Raw genomic sequence first — 19,881 nt, 5'->3', positions numbered from 1 at the left:
TAGAAAAGTGCTGCCAACTCGTTGCAAAAGCGATGTAATGTATATTTTAGTATTTATATTTTTTGTATTTTCTTTTAAGCTCCTGCGGTCACACTGACATTTAGCAAACAGCGCTGAAAAATAAGAATAAAATAAACAATGAGCAGCGAAAAGGCTGAAAAAGCAAAAGTTAGCGCACAAATCAAACATGTGCCCAAGGATGCACAGGTTATTATGTCCATACTTAAGGAACTAAACATCCAGGAATACGAACCGCGCGTCGTCAACCAAATGCTCGAGTTTACATTTCGTAAGTGCCGCAGCTCCAACTCTCAACTTTGTTTTTAAATAAAAGTCAATTTGGTTTTACCACAGGGTATGTGACCTGCATACTGGATGACGCCAAGGTATATGCGAATCACGCGCGCAAGAAAACCATCGATCTGGATGATGTGCGCCTTGCCACGGAGATGACCCTAGACAAGAGCTTCACGGGGCCGCCGTCACGTCATGTCCTGGCCAAGATGGCCGAACTGCGTAATGCGATGCCACTCCCGCCCGTGAAGCCGCATTGCGGTCTGCGCTTGCCTCCTGATCGTTACTGTCTGACCGGTGTCAACTACAAGCTGCGCGCAACAAATCAACCCAAAAAAATGACCAAATCTGCGCTAGAGGGACGCGCTGTAAAAACCGTCGTGAAGCCGGTGTCCAGTGCCAATGGACCCAAACGCGCCCATTCAATTGTGTCCAAACAACAGGTTGTTACCATACCCAAACCAGTCATCAAATTCACAACCGCAACGAAAACGGTCACCGCAATGGAGGTCAAGAGCGAGCCAAACGCCAGTGACATGAAAATGGAGGTAGACAGTGATGCGGCAGCCGTGGGCAGCATTGGTGGCAATAACGTGGCTGTAAAGCGGGAACGCGAGGAGGAGGAATTTGAATTTACAGCGAACTGAGAACATATATGTCTAAACTTATGTACATTAAGCATATATTTGTATATTTAAAGGATCTGTTCGGATAATACGTTTCGGCATTTCTAAAACTTTTGTATTTTGTTCAATTTTAATGTGACTATAAATGTAGAGTTAATTAACTAACGTATATCTATATATATATACAATTGTTTGTCTTTTGGGCAAACTGACTTTTGACCAATGCTCATTCCAATACGTCAGGAATTGAATTATAAATATCTGACTAGCCGAGATATTCCAAATACGAGTACTTTTTATGATCAACAGAGGGAGCTACTAAAAAAAACTTCAGTTATTTTCAATAGTGTATACTTTTCTGTGTAACAATTTAATATTTTCTGAATTATAATTGCATACTTTTGTGCTGACAAACAAAAAACACACCATCGCTGCCAACAGCCGCTTTAACAAGTAACAAGTAACAATGTTCAAAATAATTAAGTTAGTTAAATGTTTGTTCTTGGCAAGAAAGACCAATGCGGACCTCTATATATATATATAAAGTAAATTTTAACGGACCGAAACACATTCTGCCTGTTACAAGGTATACAAATATTTTAAAATGTCTATCAAAGTTTTTATCAAGGTTTTTATTAAACAATAATTTTAATTTGTAAAAAATAAATTAAAAAATTGTGAGCTTAAAGTTTTCCCGGTATAAAAAACAGTCTATCGGCAATATGCCCGGTTCTTTCTAGGGGATGCTTTGCTTCTGAGAATGTTTGAATAGGAAAGATCATGTGAGTGGAATTCGGACTTCATTTGAGCGCTAGAATAATGGTACAGCCTAGATCCATGATTTGCAAATATTCAGAGCCACCATCCTGTAGTCGAAAGCAGCATTCCTGCAAAATATTAAGGATTAGCTAAGCTTATACACAGGGCCACTGCGTTGAACTCACTCCCAGCTTGTCGCATATGATGGCCTTCTGTTTGTCAGTTAGGGAGCCGCTGCGCACAATGAACTCCACGAACTGATCCATCATCTGGCCAACGCTGTATGCCGAGTAGCCAATTTCACGTACAAAATGCTCCAAACGCTCGTAGTTACCCGAGCGACAGACCTCAAGATAATCTTCCAGATAATGCTCCGGTATGATGCCAGACATCTCGAGCAGATCGTCTGTATTAATGGTGTGCTCGGCGCCTTTGAGGCGATAGCAGGATTGCAATGTGGTGATGGCACGTCGCATATCCCCAGCGGATATCCTTACAATGGACTTGTAAGCATCAGGATCAATGCGAACGCCTTCCAGCTCGCAGATGTGCTGCAATCGCGCAATGATCTGTGTCTCGCCCAGCGCCTTGAAGCGAAATTTGGAGCAGCGCGATGTAATGGGCACAATAATACGCGACACATAATTACATATGAGACAGAAACGCGTGCTGCGGCTCTCCTTCTCCATAGTGCGACGTAGTGCCGCTTGTGCTGCATGCGTCATGGAGTCCGCCTCGTCCAAAACAATTATCTTAAAGGGCGGACACGACCGACCATCGGGACGCACACTACTTGCCGTAAGCTGGGCAAAATTCTTGATCTTAGTGCGCACCACATTGATACCACGCTCGTCGGAGGCATTCAGTTCTAGTATGCGATCGCGGTACATGTCGCCAAAGATTTGACGTGCCGCCGCAAGAATGGTGCTAGTTTTGCCAGTACCAGGCGGGCCATAGAGGAGCATATTGGGCAAATCGGCGCCCTCGACGCATTTACGCAGCACGGCCACCACCTCCGCTTGTTCAACTACATCATCCACGCTTCTTGGGCGACTATGCGGCAAAATTAATGCAAAATTGACAACAGTTGTAATGTGCTCAAGTTTTGAATTTCACTTACTATTTTTCCACCCAGGGTGCGGGGGGTTTGCGACGTTCAACGGGCGCATTGGCTGCCTGTTTGTCTGTGTTGCTGTTGCTAGAGCTGGCTTTGCCAGTTTTTAAAAACGCCTGCATTTTGTTTAGGAAAACAATTTTAAAAGTCGCAACAAAAATTTGGCGCGAATGGAACAGCTGAGTACAATGTTAACTCAAAATGGCAATAACAGAGTTCGCAGTCATGTTAAATTGTAACAGTGCTGGCAAACGATCAAAATGAACTAGTCCTATTGAAAACCTCTCAATCAGTCAGCAAGTGTTGGCAATCGTTGTTGATGATGATGTGGAATTTACAAATTGAGTTGTTGCTTCAGTTAGTTTAAATATTTAAATAAATACGCAGTACCATGGACATAACGCAGCACTTTAAGGCCAGCGTTATGACGGTGCGACTGCAACGCAAGACTGAGCTGGCGGCCGCAAAAGCCAAAGCACAGGACAAGCAACAACGGTCGGGCGCCATCACCTCAAAGCCCACCGCTGGCAACAATGACTTTGCCAAACAGGCAAAGGATGTATGCAACAAGATAACAACGCTTCGGAATGTGCTTATCGAGAATCGCACGGCCTATATGCGCATTGGCCAGCACCTGAAGAGCGCCACCCACATGACGGATGCTGAGCGCGATTTGATTGATCGCGAATCGGAGAAATTCGTGACATACTACACACAGCATCTGGCCAAGATGCGCAGCGACTGGAAGAGCGCTAAACGAAAGCCACAGGAGCGTCAGCACATCGAAGCAGTGCTCGATTTGCTGGTCAGCTATCTGCACAGCGTGGAGCAGATCTACCTGGATCAAAAGAAATATCGCGTACAGCACGAGCTAGAGACATACAGGCTGCTCAAACTGGCGGCGGATAAGAAGAAGATACCAGTGCGTCCGGCGGGTGCCAACTGCGGTAAGCTGGTTAAGCGTCAACTGAGCAATGACAGCGTTGACAGCAACGAAGAGCTGTCGCCTGTGGAAGCAGCAGACGAGGATAACGATTGGAACAACGACAGCTGGGCTGAGTGGGATGACGAGCAGGAAGAGTCGCAGTTGGACAACAGCTCGACAACAGATAAACAGCATAAGCCGCGCACGCGCAAACGCAGCCGGCCAGCCGGGATATGTAGCGCTGACTCCTCGGCGAAAGTTGCGCTGGAAGAGGACATTCAGAAGACTGCGCAGCAGCAAGAGAATGATGGAGAGGATGTGTTAAGCGCCGAGGATATGCAGCTGTTCGAGGCTGAAAATGTGCATATATACAATCTGCTGCAGGGCGTCTCCGAGGAGGTCGAACAAATTGAAAAGAACGTTGTAGACATAGCACAGTTGCAGGACATATTTACAGAGAAGGTAAGAAGAAAGCAATCCTTAAGCTGCGCTTGGTTAACCAGATTTATTTTTATTCAACAGGTTGCTTTGCAACAACACAATATCGAGCGCATTGTGAGCGCCGTGGTGGGCACCACGGAGAACGTCAAGGATGCCAACGACCAGATACGTCAAGCGACGCAGCGCAATGCTGGTTTGCGCGTCTGGTCCTTATTCTTTTTGCTGGTCATGTCTTTCTCCTTACTATTTCTTGACTGGTACTATGATTAAAATAAAAATTGTTTCGTGTAAAAAAAAAAATAAGAAAATGTGAAAGTGAAAAACTCATGATTGTTTTTGTTATCGCACTCTAAAACATAACTTGTTTATTACGTAATTTATATTTAAAAATAAAAAGTTATAAACAATGTGGTTCGTGTAGTAGTTCTTGTTGTCACTAGCGCTATTTCGTTTTATAACTAAAGGTTACAAATTAAGTGAGCTCAGCCTTAACTAAATTTTAAATGATATCTGAGTTAATTGATTGTTTGCGTTTCAAAATTTGTTCAAATGGAACTCAGAGCCAAACATTTACCAATTGAAATTAAAATAGAATAATAATAGGCGTCTTAAAAACTAAATTAAGTAGAGTTCAATCAATGTCATCAGTTCCATTATTTAAAAATGCGTTTTGAAAGTAATTTTCCCCATGGCAGAGTGTCTGATTCAATTCTTCAGGCAAATAGTTAGGTTGTCTGTAACCAAGACTTGTCTTAAATTAATATAATATTTAGAACTGTGCCGCATGTTAGTTTTATCTAGTTTGCACCTGAAATGAGGTTCCATAATAAAAAGTATATGCAAACCTTTTGTTCACAATTTGTTTTTGCAGTACTTCGTCGTACCCATATATAACATTCATTCAATGAATATCCCCCATTTGTTGATATTAGATCTAGGCTTAAGTGTAACTAAGTATTTTTTGTGTGTGGTGTCTTACAACTAGTTGTGTGCATTCAATGCAGTCTGCAACAGTTTTTCCTGTTGTGCTGGGTTTTCTCTCTCTGTGTGTATTTAAAAATGGAAGCCATCGCTAGACATAGCAATAGTAATAGGAAGGTTCCGTTCCTGGTTCCTGATAAACCAAATAATAAAGCTGCGACAATCGTTATGGCGTATCCACAATCATATCCAACGATGGCGCTACACTGCTCTCCACCAACTCCACAGAGCCGGGACAATCCTCGATGCTGCCGCCGTTACCATTGCAATTGCTAAGCGGCGTCAATGGCAGCGATTCCTCGGTAGTTGCTGGCGTTGAAGGATTCTCAAATTTGCTGCTCACGCTGCTGGGCATCTTATCGTTTAGGAATACGCCCAGCGGCAGGTGGGTATTTATATGTGCTGCACATGAAAGCAAATTCAATTAATTAATGTTATTTTCTTTTTACTATTGTGACTAAAAATCTACTTAAAGTCTAAAGCTGGTGCAGGTGTTATGCATATCATCAGGCAATCAAGCTTAAATATTAAATAACTAATAATATATCTTTAAAAGATTAAAACTAATTAGAACTAGCCACTACATTTGGTGACTACTTAGTATAGGTTTTATACTACTAGGCACAGGCCTAGTAGCTTTTGGCTAAAACTTTACCACGATGGTTCGAAAAATGTAGAAACGTGCGTGGACAGTAGTCGCATTTGTAAAATAATTCACTGTTGTGGGTGCGCCGATGTTTGCGCAAATCTTTGATATAGGCGAATGCCTCGCCGCATTCGTCGCACTCGAAGCCGCTTTCTGTAAGAAAATCAATTGGGTGTTCGTTTTGTAGCTAAGGGGCAGTTAGATTTGTAACATGTAGTCAACAGCGTGAGTTGACAAAGTGGTTGGTACAGTGCTGTGTCTGGAGAGTCTTTAAAACACATTTGGAGACATTTGTTACCACAAAATTGTTTAACAGCGATTTAACATATGTTCTAACGTTGCTAACAGCCAGTTAACAGCAAGTGCAGTGAATCCAAAAGGAATTCAGTTCGAAAGAGTGTATATTGGTTTTCGATTGGATATTCTATGGTTCCAGGTAGGGATAACAACACGAATATTTTTAATCACACTGTTTTTTTCAAAGTTTTCAAAGTTTACTAACAGTCAGTTAACTGTGAGTGCAGCGTTTCCAAAGGAGGTGTGCAACCTGGTTTTAGATATGTGAATATATTTGGGATCAAAACAGCTGAAAAAAATAGGTTCCGAACGCTAACGTCAAAACAATCTGACACATGAACACTAACTACGGGAATAATTCTTTTTAAAAACTACAATTATAGTGTGTTCCTCTCTCATTAGATTTGTCTCTAAGTACTATTATTAATTTCAGTTTGTTTATATACACAAAGCCCACTAATAATAATCAAAATACAAACAAAATATATTTGCATACAATACTTAATACTTGGTACTACTCGATTATCATATTATAGTACATGTACCTCATTTATGCTAATACCCAACTCAACGTGATCGTTAATTTATATTGATTGACAGTGTAAATTAAAGCGATTTACCTCGCGTTGATTTACGATTCTTAGTTCTCTAATAACCTTTAGTAAGAAATACATTATTAAAATGTTCTGATTCTAAAACTATATTATCTAATATAGGATGCAATTAAAGCAGTATTTGGGTTACTTTTAAGCAAAATTTCTATCAAGCTGTGCTATGCGTGAACTGCTCGAATTTGGCACCAAAATGCCTGAGAAAAAGTTAGCTATCTGCTGTTATCGCACTTGAATAAAAGAAAGAATTCGTTAAAAAATTGTTACTATTATTATCGAATCTCAAAATTAATTTTTAGCCATATCCAAGTTGGTTTTAAATTTAAAATTATTTTTATTTTTATTAATATATTATTATTAACTATTAAGTTCTAAAAGCTTTAGAGCAAAGCGTTTACGAATGAGACGCAAAGAAGAATTGAATAATCATATGCGCTCAAGAGCGTAAGAATAAAACTCACATATGTTTATTTTATAGAGAGTTACAAAGGCAGCAACAAAATTATAGACTAGGATGATTACGATAACAACTATATATTACAGTCGCTTTGCATGGCATTCACAATAGATAAATGTATCATTGAGTTCATATTTCCTTTTTACCTTTCGAGGAAACAATCACGGCAGTGAAAACTGTTAGCACAAAAAAAGGTTGAAGGTGTGTTTTTTGGGTTAAGATTAGTAAACAAAATTACGAGCTATTGGTTCTATTAATACTACAATTTTAATAAAATCTATGTATATGTAACTAAGTATGAATATGTATATGTATATGTATATATGAATGTGTCTATAATGTATATGTACTTTATAGTAAAGCTTAGCTAGCATCCAACCGGCACCCGGTTAGCCACCGCATCCGCATGCGTGCGAGCACCCAAAAACTTACCACCGTGAAACTTAATGTGCGTCTTCAAGGCGCTCTCCGTACCAAATTGTTTACCACACTCATCGCAGGTATGCGGCTTGATCAGCTCATGGACGGTGAACTTGTGCATTGCCAGCTGTTTGAATTCCGGAAAACGTACCCAGCACTCATTGCACTCGTACGGACGACCCTTGGGCTCATGTGATTTCATATGATTATCCATGTCGGTGCGTTTCCGATAGCCACGCTTACAAATGCCGCACACCCAGGGCATGGATGTCTGCGAATCATGGGCCAGCTGCTGGTGCTTGCGAAGCGCTATGATATTGGTGAAACGCTTCTCGCAGATCACGCACTGATGGCTGCTGCTCAGTTTGCCCAGCTGCAGCGTTACGCTCGTCTCCATGGTCGACGAGGACGGCGACGAGGAGGGCGACGGCGATGCGGCTGTTGTTAGCATTGTTGCTGCTGCAGCTGCTGCCGTTGGTGCTGCGACTGGTGTTGTTGTTCCTGTCGTGCTGTTGGCCACGCAGCGCTTGCGAAACTGCCGCAAGGTTGCCGTCGTCGAGTCCGGCTCCGATTGCTCCGGCGAGGGCAACGTTATGTGCGGCGTTGGCTGCGGCGACGGCAATGATGCAATTGTCGACGGCGGCGTCAGCACCGTCGGCGGTGGCTGCAGATTGGTCAGCTCCTCGTATGTCGACTGACCGCTGCCATGACTGTGTCCACTTGAGCCTGGAAACGAATTTAAAAATTAATACGTAAGTTAAGGGTAAACACTATAAGCTCATTGATTTTAAAAAGCAATTTTGATACTTACAGTCCTCGCAGTCCGGGCAGCATAGTATGCGCGTCCTGCGTGGCTGTGGCGGGCTTGTTTCAAGATCCAAAGCTACGCATGCGCAGGCAAATACAGTGATAAGAGAGGACAAACAAAGAGAGGAGGAGAGAGAAAGAGGCATAGAGCATAAGCATTAGTAATAGCTAATGGAGCTGGGTAATAACTAATTACTTTAACAAACATAAAGCGACAGTTTAATAAATTAACTTACTAACTAAACAACAGTATAAGACAAAGTTTCTTCTAACAGAACGCACTTGCTCTTCATAAAAAAAAATAATATTAATATCTAACAATTATCTAATGTATACAAAATTGAAACTAATTCGTAGCAGGGAGTACAATATACTCTACACAAATATTTAACTAGTTTATAACAAGAATGTTATTTAAATTAGTTTATTTAAGAAAGTAAAAAAAGTTGTGAAGTTAATGAAATCAAAAGCTCAACAAAAAGACTCAAAGTTTATTTTAACTAATTTATCTAATGCAAAAAAATAGTTCAAAATAATATAACTAATTCGGTTTGTTTTCGATTCTAAGGAACTACCTTTAGAGAAATAATGAGGCTCTAGTTTAGTTTACTGGTGGGACTGGTGACTTTTATGAACCAAAACTAAAACTAGTTCACACATCAATATGATGCCATCGGTTAAATTAAAGGACAACACTTTTTACTGTTGGACTAGCTCAAAAGAATTCGTACTTAAGGAACTAGTTTTAAAGGAACATAAAAAAATAATTACAACCTTAAGCGCACTGAGTCCAAATTTATTCCAAAAACCAGAAGCACTAGTTCAGCTCATTTTCAATTAATTAGATTTAGAACTGACACACTTATAAAAGGGAACGTCACTTGTTTTTTGTTTTTGCAGTTAGTTTTATCAATTAACTAGAACAAAATTTATAACTAATTAAACATAAAAGCACTAGTTCATTTGTCGTTTAATTGATGTGAACTAGATATAGCTAGCACTAGTTTGTCTTGCAGCTTGTTTCATTAAACTTAAACTAACTTAACCAAAAAAAAATAATCAACACGCATTTGGGTTTGGATTAATAGCCATAAAAACAGTTTACTCTGAGTTCAACTTGGTTTATTTCAGTACTCACCAGGCATATGCGGCGACCTATGCTGTTGCTGCAGTTTTGGGAGCTCTCTCTTGTTGGCTATTTGCAGTTGAACCTCGTCTAGGCGAACGGCGCCAGCAGCTGGATTTTCGGACGGGGCCGATTCCGTTGGCAGCGGCATGTGAAAACGTTGCAGATGCAAATCCAGAGCACGCTGCGAGGGTAACATCAGTGAGCATTGGCCACAGTGGAACTGCTGCACCATGTGGTGGTTGAGGATGTGCTGGCTGCGCTTGCTGCGACCGGCAAAGGCCAGCGGGCAGTGGGGACAATTAAAGGGCGCCACGGCCGGATGCAGCTCAATGATGTGACGACTATACTCCAGGCTGCTGGAGAAACGCGGTCCATTCTGACAGAAGCGGCACTTGAGCAACGGCGGTCGGCCGCGGGTGGGCGGCGGTACGGCAGCAGCCAAGCCTAATACTGTATTTTGTACTTGTTGTTGTGACTGTGAGTGAGGTTTTTGTTGTTGTGGCTTTTGTTGTGTACGTTCCTGCTGCTGCTGTTGTTGCTGCTGGTGCCGCTGCTGGTGCTGCTGCTGGTGCTGCTGCTGCAACTGCTGTTGGGGATAGGTGTGCAGCTCATTGGACAGGCTGGTGCCGTATGTTATATGCAGCGGCGCCTGTTGCGGATTGCTGGCGGATGCCACCGGCTGCTGCAGTTCTGGCTGCTGCAGCTCTGACTGCTGTATGAGTATCATAATGGGCTGCTGCTGCTGTTGTTGCTGCTCCTCCAGCACGTAGTTCTCATTGCTATCGAGCAGTGCATAGCTATCGCCCGTCAGGTGAGCTGGTTGCTGCTGCAGCTGCGTCTGGTAGAGATCGCTGGCATTGATGTAGTAGGTGGTTGTGCCGCTGCCATCTAGACTATCCAGGCCGGCAACAGGTGTTGTCTTGATGGCCTCCAGCCCGCCCACAGTCGACCATTGCAGTTGTGTGGTTGTCGTCTGCTGTGCGGTTGTTGCCTGTGCCTGCCACAGCGTCTCCTGCGGCTGCATTTGGATGAGCTGCAACTTATTGCCATTCACTGGAGCTTGGGCGGTAAGCGGTGCCTGATACACTGCCTCATAGCTGACAGCTTCCTGCTGTACCTGCTGTACCTGCAACTGTTGCTGTTGTTGCAGCGGCAGCGGCTGCAGCTGCTGTTGCTGCTGCAGTTGCTGCTGTGCTAATTGCTGCTGTTGTAACTGCTGCTGGGCCGGCTGAAGCTCATTGAGCAACTGCGTCAGCTCCAGCTGCAGGCTCTGCTGCGCTGCCATCGACTCAGGCGTTGCCTCAATGTTCTCAAAGCAGGGCATATCATTTTGGAAGCCGATCAGCTCATTGCTAAAGTTGCTGCTATCAAACAGATTCCCCTCCTTCACCTGTTGCTGCTGCTGTGGCGGCACCTGCCCCTGAGGTGTCTCAGCTGGCGACGCGTATAGCTCTGGTGCCGTTGGCGTGGCCTCTGGCGTTTCCGTCTCGTTGAGCGGCACATAATCGGCAGGCGTTAGAAATTCATCAATCTGCGTACAGACGGGCGTATAGAGATGCTGGTCCTGCATCTCATTCAGTATGCCATGCAGGGTGGTCTCCACATCGTTCATTTCCACCTCCAGCTGCTGTTTGGCCTCCACCAGTTCTAGTTCCGTTTCCAGTGGCGGTTCCTTCGCCTGCAGCTTGAGCGTCTTCTCACAGTGCTTCTCGAATTCGGCTAAGAAATCCATGGAGCTGGCATTCACAGTACGGAGCGGCTGCACTTCCGCAACCGGTGCATGCGGCTGCATATCAGCTAATCGTTCCAGGGACTCCATGTCGTCATCGAGTGGCACAATTGCCTTCCCTCCATTTGGTTCTGCTTCAATTTGTTTGGATGTGAGTGCCACAGCAGCATTGAAGCTATCTGCTGTAGCACTCTGGCAAAAATTCTCACCATTCTCATTGTTATTCACATCGTCCGCCTCCGCGATCTCCTTGGGCTCGGCATCTTGAGCTTCCTCTTCCTCAGCCTGTGCGATTGGATCGCTGCTGCATAGTTTTCGCTGCAACTCGTCGCCGAGCACATCTAACGGTATGCTAACTATAAGCTCCGACGCTGGCTCCTCCGCCTGCTGCACGGGCCCTGCATTGGCCTGCTCTTCTTGGGGCGGCTGCTCTGCGTGCTGCTGCTCATTATTTGCAATGCCCAGCTCTATTTCGCATTCGGAAGCTGGCGCTTCGACAGGCGACAGGCATTGACTGCCCTGGATTGTGGGGCTGTGCTCCATGGTGGATGAAGTGAGCTCTTCAGATTGAACTGTGGAATCAGCTGTTTCTGCAGTTCCATTGTGTGTGTATAAAGGGCTGGTTACATCTACGGCCATATGTTCCTCTGTCTCGTTTACTTTCTTTGATATGCTTTGCATTGGTTCTGTTGGCCTTTTGACCTGAGTTTGATTGTTTACATTTTCTGCAGGGTGTTCAGTTGCGTCGGGCGACTGCAGCTGCTCTGGCGCCGCGTGCTCCAGCTGTTCCATGGACTTACTTGTTGCTACTGTGGACTTCTCCTTGCCGCTCTCAGCGGCTCTGGTCGCATCTGCGGCTGTTTCACTTGGTTTTTCTCGCTCATCTGTTGTCATGTGCGCCAGATCCTCGGAGGTGGTTTCTGATTGTACAGCCTGACTGTAGCACGGCGTCTCTTCCGAGGAGCTGCTGGCCAGCTTCTCCTCTGCCCCGGCTGCGAGTATCTCATCAGACTGTTGCTCTTTTGATTGACTGGTCGACTGCTCCATCTTCTGCTTGGACAAATGATTCTCTGCAGTTGCCTGCTTCTTCTTTTTCTTTGCAATGCGCTTCGCTCGCTTCAGCGGCACACAGCTACGCCCACGTCGTCCTCGTCGCAGCACCACGAGCTGTTTTTTGGGCGTCTCGCGCTTTGGTGGAAACTGAAGCTGGGCAATCGGCTGAGGCGTCGTTGCGTTCTGGGTGGCGGGAATAGCTACTGATGAAATGGAGGAGGGGGGCGACCAACCTTGGCAGTCGCTTTCGAAGCCGTGACATGGATTCACGGACAAATCGCTGAGCTGCTCGGGTGACGTTTGACCTGCGCTTGTTTCGGTCTCCGGGTCGGAACTCTTCGCCCGCGACGGTGTCGCCAACTGTGCCTTTGTCAGCTCCTCTGACGTTATGGATGCTGCCCGGCAGTGGGAGACCGTCGAACAGCTGGACCACGTTTCTGAGAGCTGTTTGCGTGCCGCCTTCGTTTTCCAGGGCATGTGCATTTTTTTGCATAGCATTCTCAGTGGCGTCCGCTCCTTTAATTCGCCCTGCTGTGACGCACTTCGCGTCGGTTGTTCAGTCTCAATCTGGTTGGCTGGCAAGGAGGCAATGCGCATGTTGCGCAATCTAAGCTGCAGGCGTCGCAGCTTGGGCGGCGTCGGCACGCGTTCGGCTTCAGTTTTGGCTTGTTTCGGCTGCGATTCCAACTGTGCCGCCTCCTTACTAAGCACCAGGCGACGCTTGCGCTCAATTTGTGACTCGGGCAGATGCAGATAATACTCTTCAGATGGCTCATTTTGCTGTGGTTGCTCCTCTTGCTTGGCGGCCAGACATTTCTTGCGCTGGGCTATCTCCTTGGCATACTCCTCTAGCCGCTGCTGTACACGCAAGCAGCGCCGCCGGAACTTGGCAACCATTATGAACTGTGCCTTGCACTGCCGACAGATCTCCTGGGGCAGGCCATCATCGCGTGAGATCTGCAAAAGAAGAAAACATTTTAGCACAACCAAAATATTTCATATAAACTATATAAACAGATCTATGTTAAGTGGTGGCACAAGTGTTCCTGCCTCTGCTAATGTTAATATAACAGTACGCTCAATTAACAGTTAAGCCAAATATCTTTTATAACAGAATGTATTTCAAAGAATATATTAGGCAGTAGCCAATTAGTCACAGCTATTTACAAAATACCACACATGACCATTAAAAGTATTTGGATCGCGGTTAATGTTATGTTTATATACCAGTTGTTTTTTTTTACTGTAAACTATCTTGTTCTTCCATTGGTTTTTTATCATTTTTGTTAAGCAGTCACTATTAATGTAAATTTAAGAGCGTAATATTCACAGTTGCCATGCTTAAAAACTTGCTAATGTAACCATAAGAGAGTTTCTTTTCACGCTTTAAACGCAACATAATAAATATCAAGCTATCAATTGACTTAAATTAATATGTAAGCTCTGTGTTTTTTGTATATTTTAACTAGGTAACAAGCTATCAGCCATTCGACAAAGTAACAAATAACCGCTTGCCATTTATTTTGAGCCTTTTAATATTATAAATGTTAAGTTATCGCTGTTAATGATAATGTAAAACCGGACAATTTACAATGAGATTGTTATTGAATATTGGAAACTTTTGTATCATACTCCCAGCCATTATTCAACTTCTGTTTTGACTCAATCGCATTTCAACTGTTTATCTTTCACTTTTCTTTGTAGCTACATTTTTGATCAACTTAAAATGCTTATGCATTAATTTAGTGACATTGAATATGTGTAAAGGGCATTGTAAATTACTTTTTGGAAAGTAAGCGATATTAAATGATAAGCTATTGTCTCTGCTCAGCATAAATAAATATTTTATGGCCGGTTAAGCAGACAAAGCGGCGGGCGACGATGTTCGCCTGGGCTGGCCAGCCAAGTGGCAAAATTTGCAGCCACTTGTCGCCGCCTCATTTTGTTATTTGGAGCAAATGATTTGTCTTTGTTATCCAATTGAACGATTTCATTAGAGTAGAGTAACAACAACTACAATAATAGTAAAATGAGCCAAACTTGTACAAACCTAAAATAAATACGACTGAAAATAAATGGTCATCGGCTAATATCGAAGTAATTATCCAATTAACAAATGTTGATCTTGTTTTACTAGAATTCAGATTAATTGAAGAACTCTGAACAAGAAATAGGTTTTAAAAATGTTCGTATAATCTTCATGGCATGCTCTGATACATTTAATGTATCTAGCGTTAAGCTTTACAGTTGCATGTACTCGTGAGTTGCACTTTCTTCTTTATGTCACATCCGTAAACGTTTCAAAAGCAACAAGACATTCATATTAACCTACTTTCAACAGCAGTTATTTTATCTTTTATGGATAGCGAGATGCGAGTAATTCAGATGCATTACGAAGGCATATCGAACCTACCGAAGTTTTTGTACTACCTTGCAACATGTGTTGTATGTTGGAACACGTGCCTCAAAATCTGTCAAAAGAAATTAAAAATTCGAGGACAGACCTTATCTTTGACACTGCTAACGGCTGTTAGTTCAAGATCTTGTCATTGATTGATAAACACTTGTTGTGATGCCCCTAGATGCGTCACGCGGGCAGTCACAGGGTCTACGTAAGAGGAAGACAAGAGTCAGTTCAGATCGGTGAGTTTTGATTGGAGTTAACTTAAAAATGCAAAAAATGGAAAAAGAAGAAGACGCGGCAGCAGAGAATGCGAGGCCAGAGAAAAACGCGTAACGAAAATGATTTGGAAAGGCGAGCAACGTGATTTGGATACAGATAAGGGCATATGAATTGTATTGACGTTACCCCAAGTATAAACCATATGGTAATTGACCACAAGTCCCCAAATTGGCATAAAATTCAACACACAACAACAATAACAAGAACTATACAATTGTGTTCGAAATTTATGCAGAGGTGGACAATAAAAGAGACGGAAACTCAGCATTTCGAATGCATGAAAATCGCCGACTCTGCATAGCCAATGAGTCCCCGAGAGTGCCAAACAGAGATGGAGATACAAATATATATACGAGACGGCGTTGACGGAGAGGAAGTGCTAGAGACGTTGTCAAGTGTAAATTACAGCAAATCTAAAGACAAAGAAACGAAGAAATACAAAAATAAAGTGAAATAAAAAACAAAAGCAAATTAAATAACGGCCGATTAAAGACGAACGACTGCCCCCAGCTAAATAAAAATAGATGCACAAAGAGTATGCACCGAATGCTCTTTAAAATGCATCTAATGAAAATAACAATTGAACGTACTTAAAAAATAAGACAACGAATCATTTGAATTGAGATATTACGCATCAAAGTGTACACTGTACGAAAATTAGATGGATATCTCCTCTGATCTCTTTCCTTTAATTATGCGCACAAAAGGTATAATGGAGTTGAGCAAAGGTGTGCAACAGTTAAAAGAGGGCATCTTCAATACCAATAGATATAAATATTCTTGAACAGAGAGACAAGCAGGCGATGCGCTTGTCTGCATAGGCGCATCGATCTTAGAGAGCTAGGCATATCGCGTGTATTCTCATGTAACCATTGGAGAGATCATATCATTGATGTCTAAATATATATCAATCAAATATCAAACAAAGCCTGAGGACCCAACCAGGCTTGGCGAAACATCACCTAAGCCAACTGTGTTGTAATAAAAATGTATGATATTTTTTAATTCAAAACAATAAACGTTAAAAAAAAAAATGGCAAAGCCTCACTTTATTAATGCTAATAACTTAATCTCAGAAAAAGTCTACATAGGTGGCTATCACCTAGTCGAGCTTTTCAGCCTTTTTAACAAATATATTTTACCTTATATGGTATATATGTATGTAAATCTCTCCAGTGATTGATCAACGTTTTTACGGCATGTTAAATAGCCGTATTTACCGAGAAGGCCATACAGATCTTCCATTTGTCAATATTGTGTGTACTCATCAGTTAAGCAATCGAGCAAAAAAGGTACAAAATTTGTCACACGAAAGGGGGAAATTTGTCATACGAGATATTTTTATTTCATATATAATACACATCGACAATAACGGAAAAATATCAAGCAAAGTGCTTGATAATAATATATGTAAATTTCAGCAAATAATTAATCGGCTATACGTGCGAGGTTTATCTACATATATAAAAATGTAAATCAATTATAAGCCAAATCTCAAGATCAGTGAATAGAAATGTGGGTAATGTTAGATATGAATCGGACTAAACTTGCAAATGAATTGAAAGTCAGCATTGAATGATAAACAAATCATGAGTGTGTTAAGAAATTTCGCATATTATAAGCCAAACTTAACGATTGCTAAAAAATTATAAAACAAAACAAATGGTGAAGAGAAAACATATTAAATATGAATCGGAAATAAAATAAACCAAACATAAAAAAATAATGATAAACAAGCTTAAATTTGAATATATGTAAATGGTATTTATAAACTTAAATTAAAGACCACTAAATTTGGGCAGCTTAAATTTGGTTAATAGATTTGGTTTGACGTTTCTGAATCAGATTGAAAGTTCAGAAAATTTCTTTCCTTTTAACTCTTAAAATATTTTAATTTTTTGCTACATTGGAAATTAAAACGTTTCCAATTGTGAAACTCTGGAATTTTGTCGAATCTTAAGTACAAAACTGCATAAACAAATTCTAAATACGTTTAAATTGTTGAGAATGTATAAGTTAATTACTGAACTACTTGCAAGCTTTCTAAGTTCATCTAAAGTTTGATTTAATGCGGTAAACATGCTTTAACTATTCCACACAAAGTCATATTAAAAACGCATGTTCAAAAGCCGCGTTAAATAGTCAAATAATAATTACAAAGTCTAAGCTCCATGTAAATATTTAGCATAACAGGTTTCTATTCAATAGGACTAACAAGACGATTAATACAATAATAGCTGAGAGAAAACACGTGCTTGGCAAAAGGCTTTTTTCCTCGTCTTTCTCGCTTTAAAGATTCCACAGGTTTTTCGAGTTACACGCGAAATGTGTTAAAATTTCTTTGGAAAACCTGCGCAGAGAAAATTGCATGCAATGAAAAACAATTTACAGCTTAAACACAATATGATATTGGCCGCCGGCGAGTTGGACAAAAAATTAATAACTGAAACACAGCAATTGGCCATAAATTTAAAAGTCTAGGGTGGACTGCAGAAAGAAAGAGATGAAGCTAGTCGCTGCATAACGGTAGCAAATGGCGATGTATACAGATAATAAATCGCATATACGCAAACATAAATTTACATTTTTGATGATAATTCTCCCAGAACCCCCCGGCGGCAAATTAAAGTGGAACCATAAGTCAAGTCGGCCGAAGAAGTGGGTCTCGAGCCGAGTGCTGCGTGAAAAATATCGCATTCTTGGCGCGGGGTTGACAATGCCAATGTTTAACTAATTAGCTGGGGGTTGTTTCGTTTTTCAACATTGCGCTGGAGGTGTACATTTTAGACAATTCATTTGCAGTCCAAGTTGTGACTCTAATGCTGCCATAAAAAAGCCACAGCAGTCAGCGCCAAGCATCAAATTGTAATCAAATTGCACGCGTCTAAAAAACCACCCATAGAACACGTAGAGAGATGAGAGACGAGCTGGAGAGAGACAGCGCCACTTAATAAATCATAGCTCATTGACGCGAGGGAGGGAAGAGAGTGTGGTGGGCGGGCAAATTAGACAGTTTACTGCACACAATGCCCCAAAACTCATTCGGCTGCCCCCGCTCAAATCCAATTCTGCAAGGGCAACGTTGAGTGGTTAGCTCTTTGCCAGCCAACCAAAGCCCACGGTGAGAGTGGCACACAGATAAGGAGAGAGAGAGAGACAAAGAGAGAGAGAGAGACAGAGAGCAAGAAAGATGTTTGGGAATTTGTTCGTTTACGCTTCGGAATTCAGTTCGGATTCGGATTGGGATTCGCAACGCCTTTTCGCAGTTAATGAAACAAACACAAAAGCCAAATAAACAAACAAACAAACAGCAACAGCAACAGCAACAACAACATCGAAAGCAACAATCCACTTGTGGAACTTGTTGGCTTTGACAATTTGCGACTTAATTGCAGCGGAAGGACAGACAGTCAGACAGACTGGGGCGACAGCAGCGGAGCGGGTAACAAATGGAGGCTGGAGGCGCGCAGCTGGCCAAAAAGGCAAAAAGAACAACAAAAGGGATGCTGCTGTCTCGCTCTGACGCATTAGCTCTCCACTATGGAGTCTGTGCCCGGGTGTGCGTGCTAATAGGCGGAGCAATAAAAGCCATGGCGGAACGACAATGAGGCAGGGAGTTGGGTAGCATTGACGGGGTGAAGGATGCGAGGATGGGGGCACCCACCATTAACATGACGCAAAACAGGCCACCATCAGCCGGGTACTTTGTGTGTGGATGCGCTACACTTAACAGCACGGGGCATGTCTAATTGAAATGGGTCAAGTGCAACAGGAACCAGTAATTAAATGAACCAAGCATGAAATGAGCTGGATCCACTTCAATATGGAAAATGGGCAAATGATTCTAGTGCAACAGCAAGCAGTAGATGCATGAAATAAACTAGTTCATTGGAAGCCGCTTTTTATGGAAAGTGAACCAGAAGCACTTCAAGCTTCAACATATAAAAGTAAACAACAATTAAATATAACTGAGTGCTAATGTTAATGAAAATCGTATCTAAAGAAATTAAAATCAAAACAAGAGTGCTCTAGTCGGGAGTGCCCGACTAGGGGATACCCTGAACATTCTTCAACCAACATCAAATGCAGCTCGCAGGAGGAGAGGAAGCTATAAAATGAAAGATACTTGATCTGTATGTACTATTCCACAAGCTAAGAGGAAACCTAAAAGATGATTTCGATATCAATTTTTATCGTTTGATTGGAAACAGGACAAGTTATTGAGTATCGGAAATAAATTCAAATTTTCAGTCTCTAGCTCTTATAGATTCTGAAATCGTCGCGTTCATGCATACGGACGGACAGACGGACGTAGCTAGAAAGACTCGGCTAGTATAGGAGCGGAGATAGTCCCTTCTGCCTGTAACATACATTTGTACAAAAACAGTATACCCTTTTTTCAGGGAGATCTAAATTACTGGCTTAATTGAAATGTATCTTCTATAATAAAGAAACAAACTTAAGCTCAAAAACATATTCCAGATTAAAAATTATTACATATATTAACTAAATAAATGCGCGGGGGAGCTAGTAAGTAAATGGTTCGAACTAAAGCTGAAACGAGTTAATCCAGCTCCATTTTAAAAATTGAAAACTCAAACAATTTTCCTAAAATAAATCTTTTTAATGCAATGGATCAAATGCATAGGAAAATATAAATGAAAACAACTGGATTAAGGTTAAAATAGCTCTTAAGAAGGAACAAATTGAACGCACCTGATCCACTTGAAAATTTGAGCTCTAAACAAATAGCTAAAAATAAAATTGAAAAAATAACTAATTGAAAAAGTTGAAACAAACAAAATCAAGAGGAACGATTTCAACAAAAAAAAAGAAAACAAAATAACGAATTGTATAAACAAATAGAACAACGAATCCAACAAACGAATTAAAAGAAAAGGATAAATAT

At 41.9% G+C, this 19,881-nt stretch overlaps 4 protein-coding genes across 4 annotated transcripts in view; 2 read left to right on the top strand and 2 right to left on the bottom strand.

Annotated features, from left to right (window-relative positions):
* Positions 1-84: 84 nt before the first annotated feature.
* Positions 85-1,095, top strand: Taf9 (TBP-associated factor 9). The gene is made up of 2 exons (XM_064698540.1): positions 85-289; positions 355-1,095. Exons 1-2 carry the CDS (start codon positions 139-141, stop codon positions 939-941), a joined length of 738 nt encoding a protein of 245 aa, XP_064554610.1. The 5' UTR covers positions 85-138; the 3' UTR covers positions 942-1,095.
* A 442-nt stretch (positions 1,096-1,537) lies between these two features.
* On the bottom strand, positions 1,538-2,982 carry LOC135439854 (replication factor C subunit 4). Its single transcript, XM_064698689.1, has 3 exons — positions 2,800-2,982; positions 1,865-2,732; positions 1,538-1,807 (listed from the first exon to the last, which is right to left on the bottom strand). The coding sequence occupies exons 1-3, from the start codon at positions 2,913-2,915 to the stop codon at positions 1,721-1,723; spliced, it is 1,071 nt and encodes a 356-aa protein (XP_064554759.1). The 5' UTR covers positions 2,916-2,982; the 3' UTR covers positions 1,538-1,720.
* Positions 2,983-3,076: 94 nt separating this feature from the next.
* On the top strand, positions 3,077-4,566 carry Syx18 (syntaxin 18). The gene is made up of 2 exons (XM_064698688.1): positions 3,077-4,180; positions 4,241-4,566. Exons 1-2 carry the CDS (start codon positions 3,185-3,187, stop codon positions 4,427-4,429), a joined length of 1,185 nt encoding a protein of 394 aa, XP_064554758.1. The 5' UTR covers positions 3,077-3,184; the 3' UTR covers positions 4,430-4,566.
* The window catches only part of mld (molting defective), a 35,182-nt gene continuing 19,790 nt past the window's right edge, over positions 4,490-19,881 (bottom strand). Inside the window, exons 3-6 of the mRNA XM_064698690.1 lie at positions 9,517-13,246; positions 8,383-8,454; positions 7,584-8,297; positions 4,490-5,542 (exon numbers count right to left, since the gene is read on the bottom strand). Of these exons, the coding sequence (XP_064554760.1) occupies positions 5,307-5,542; positions 7,584-8,297; positions 8,383-8,454; positions 9,517-13,246 (4,752 nt within the window). The 3' untranslated portion in view covers positions 4,490-5,306. The remainder of the gene's footprint in view (positions 5,543-7,583; positions 8,298-8,382; positions 8,455-9,516; positions 13,247-19,881) is intronic.

Source organism: Drosophila montana, unplaced genomic scaffold (assembly GCF_035044405.1).
Source record: "Drosophila montana isolate Dmon_TW-CO22-7 unplaced genomic scaffold, ASM3504440v1 contig_779_1, whole genome shotgun sequence".
Taxonomy (NCBI): domain Eukaryota; kingdom Metazoa; phylum Arthropoda; class Insecta; order Diptera; family Drosophilidae; genus Drosophila; species Drosophila montana.
Note: the sequence above shows the minus strand (reverse complement) of the source record. Positions and strands in the feature narration are given on the sequence as shown.

Bases quoted from the DNA above. Each gene is read 5' to 3' on its own strand.
- Taf9 (XM_064698540.1), top strand. From the start codon at position 139: ATGAGCAGCGAAAAGGCTGAAAAAGCAAAAGTTAGCGCACAAATCAAA. The intron at 290-354 runs GTAAGTGCCGCA...GTTTTACCACAG, and splicing joins AATGCTCGAGTTTACATTTC to GGTATGTGACCTGCATACTG.
- LOC135439854 (XM_064698689.1), bottom strand. From the start codon at position 2,915: ATGCAGGCGTTTTTAAAAACTGGCAAAGCCAGCTCTAGCAACAGCAAC. The intron at 2,733-2,799 runs GTAAGTGAAATT...TTTGCCGCATAG, and splicing joins GCACCCTGGGTGGAAAAATA to TCGCCCAAGAAGCGTGGATG. The intron at 1,808-1,864 runs GTGAGTTCAACG...AATATTTTGCAG, and splicing joins TCATATGCGACAAGCTGGGA to GAATGCTGCTTTCGACTACA.
- Syx18 (XM_064698688.1), top strand. From the start codon at position 3,185: ATGGACATAACGCAGCACTTTAAGGCCAGCGTTATGACGGTGCGACTG. The intron at 4,181-4,240 runs GTAAGAAGAAAG...TTTATTCAACAG, and splicing joins AGGACATATTTACAGAGAAG to GTTGCTTTGCAACAACACAA.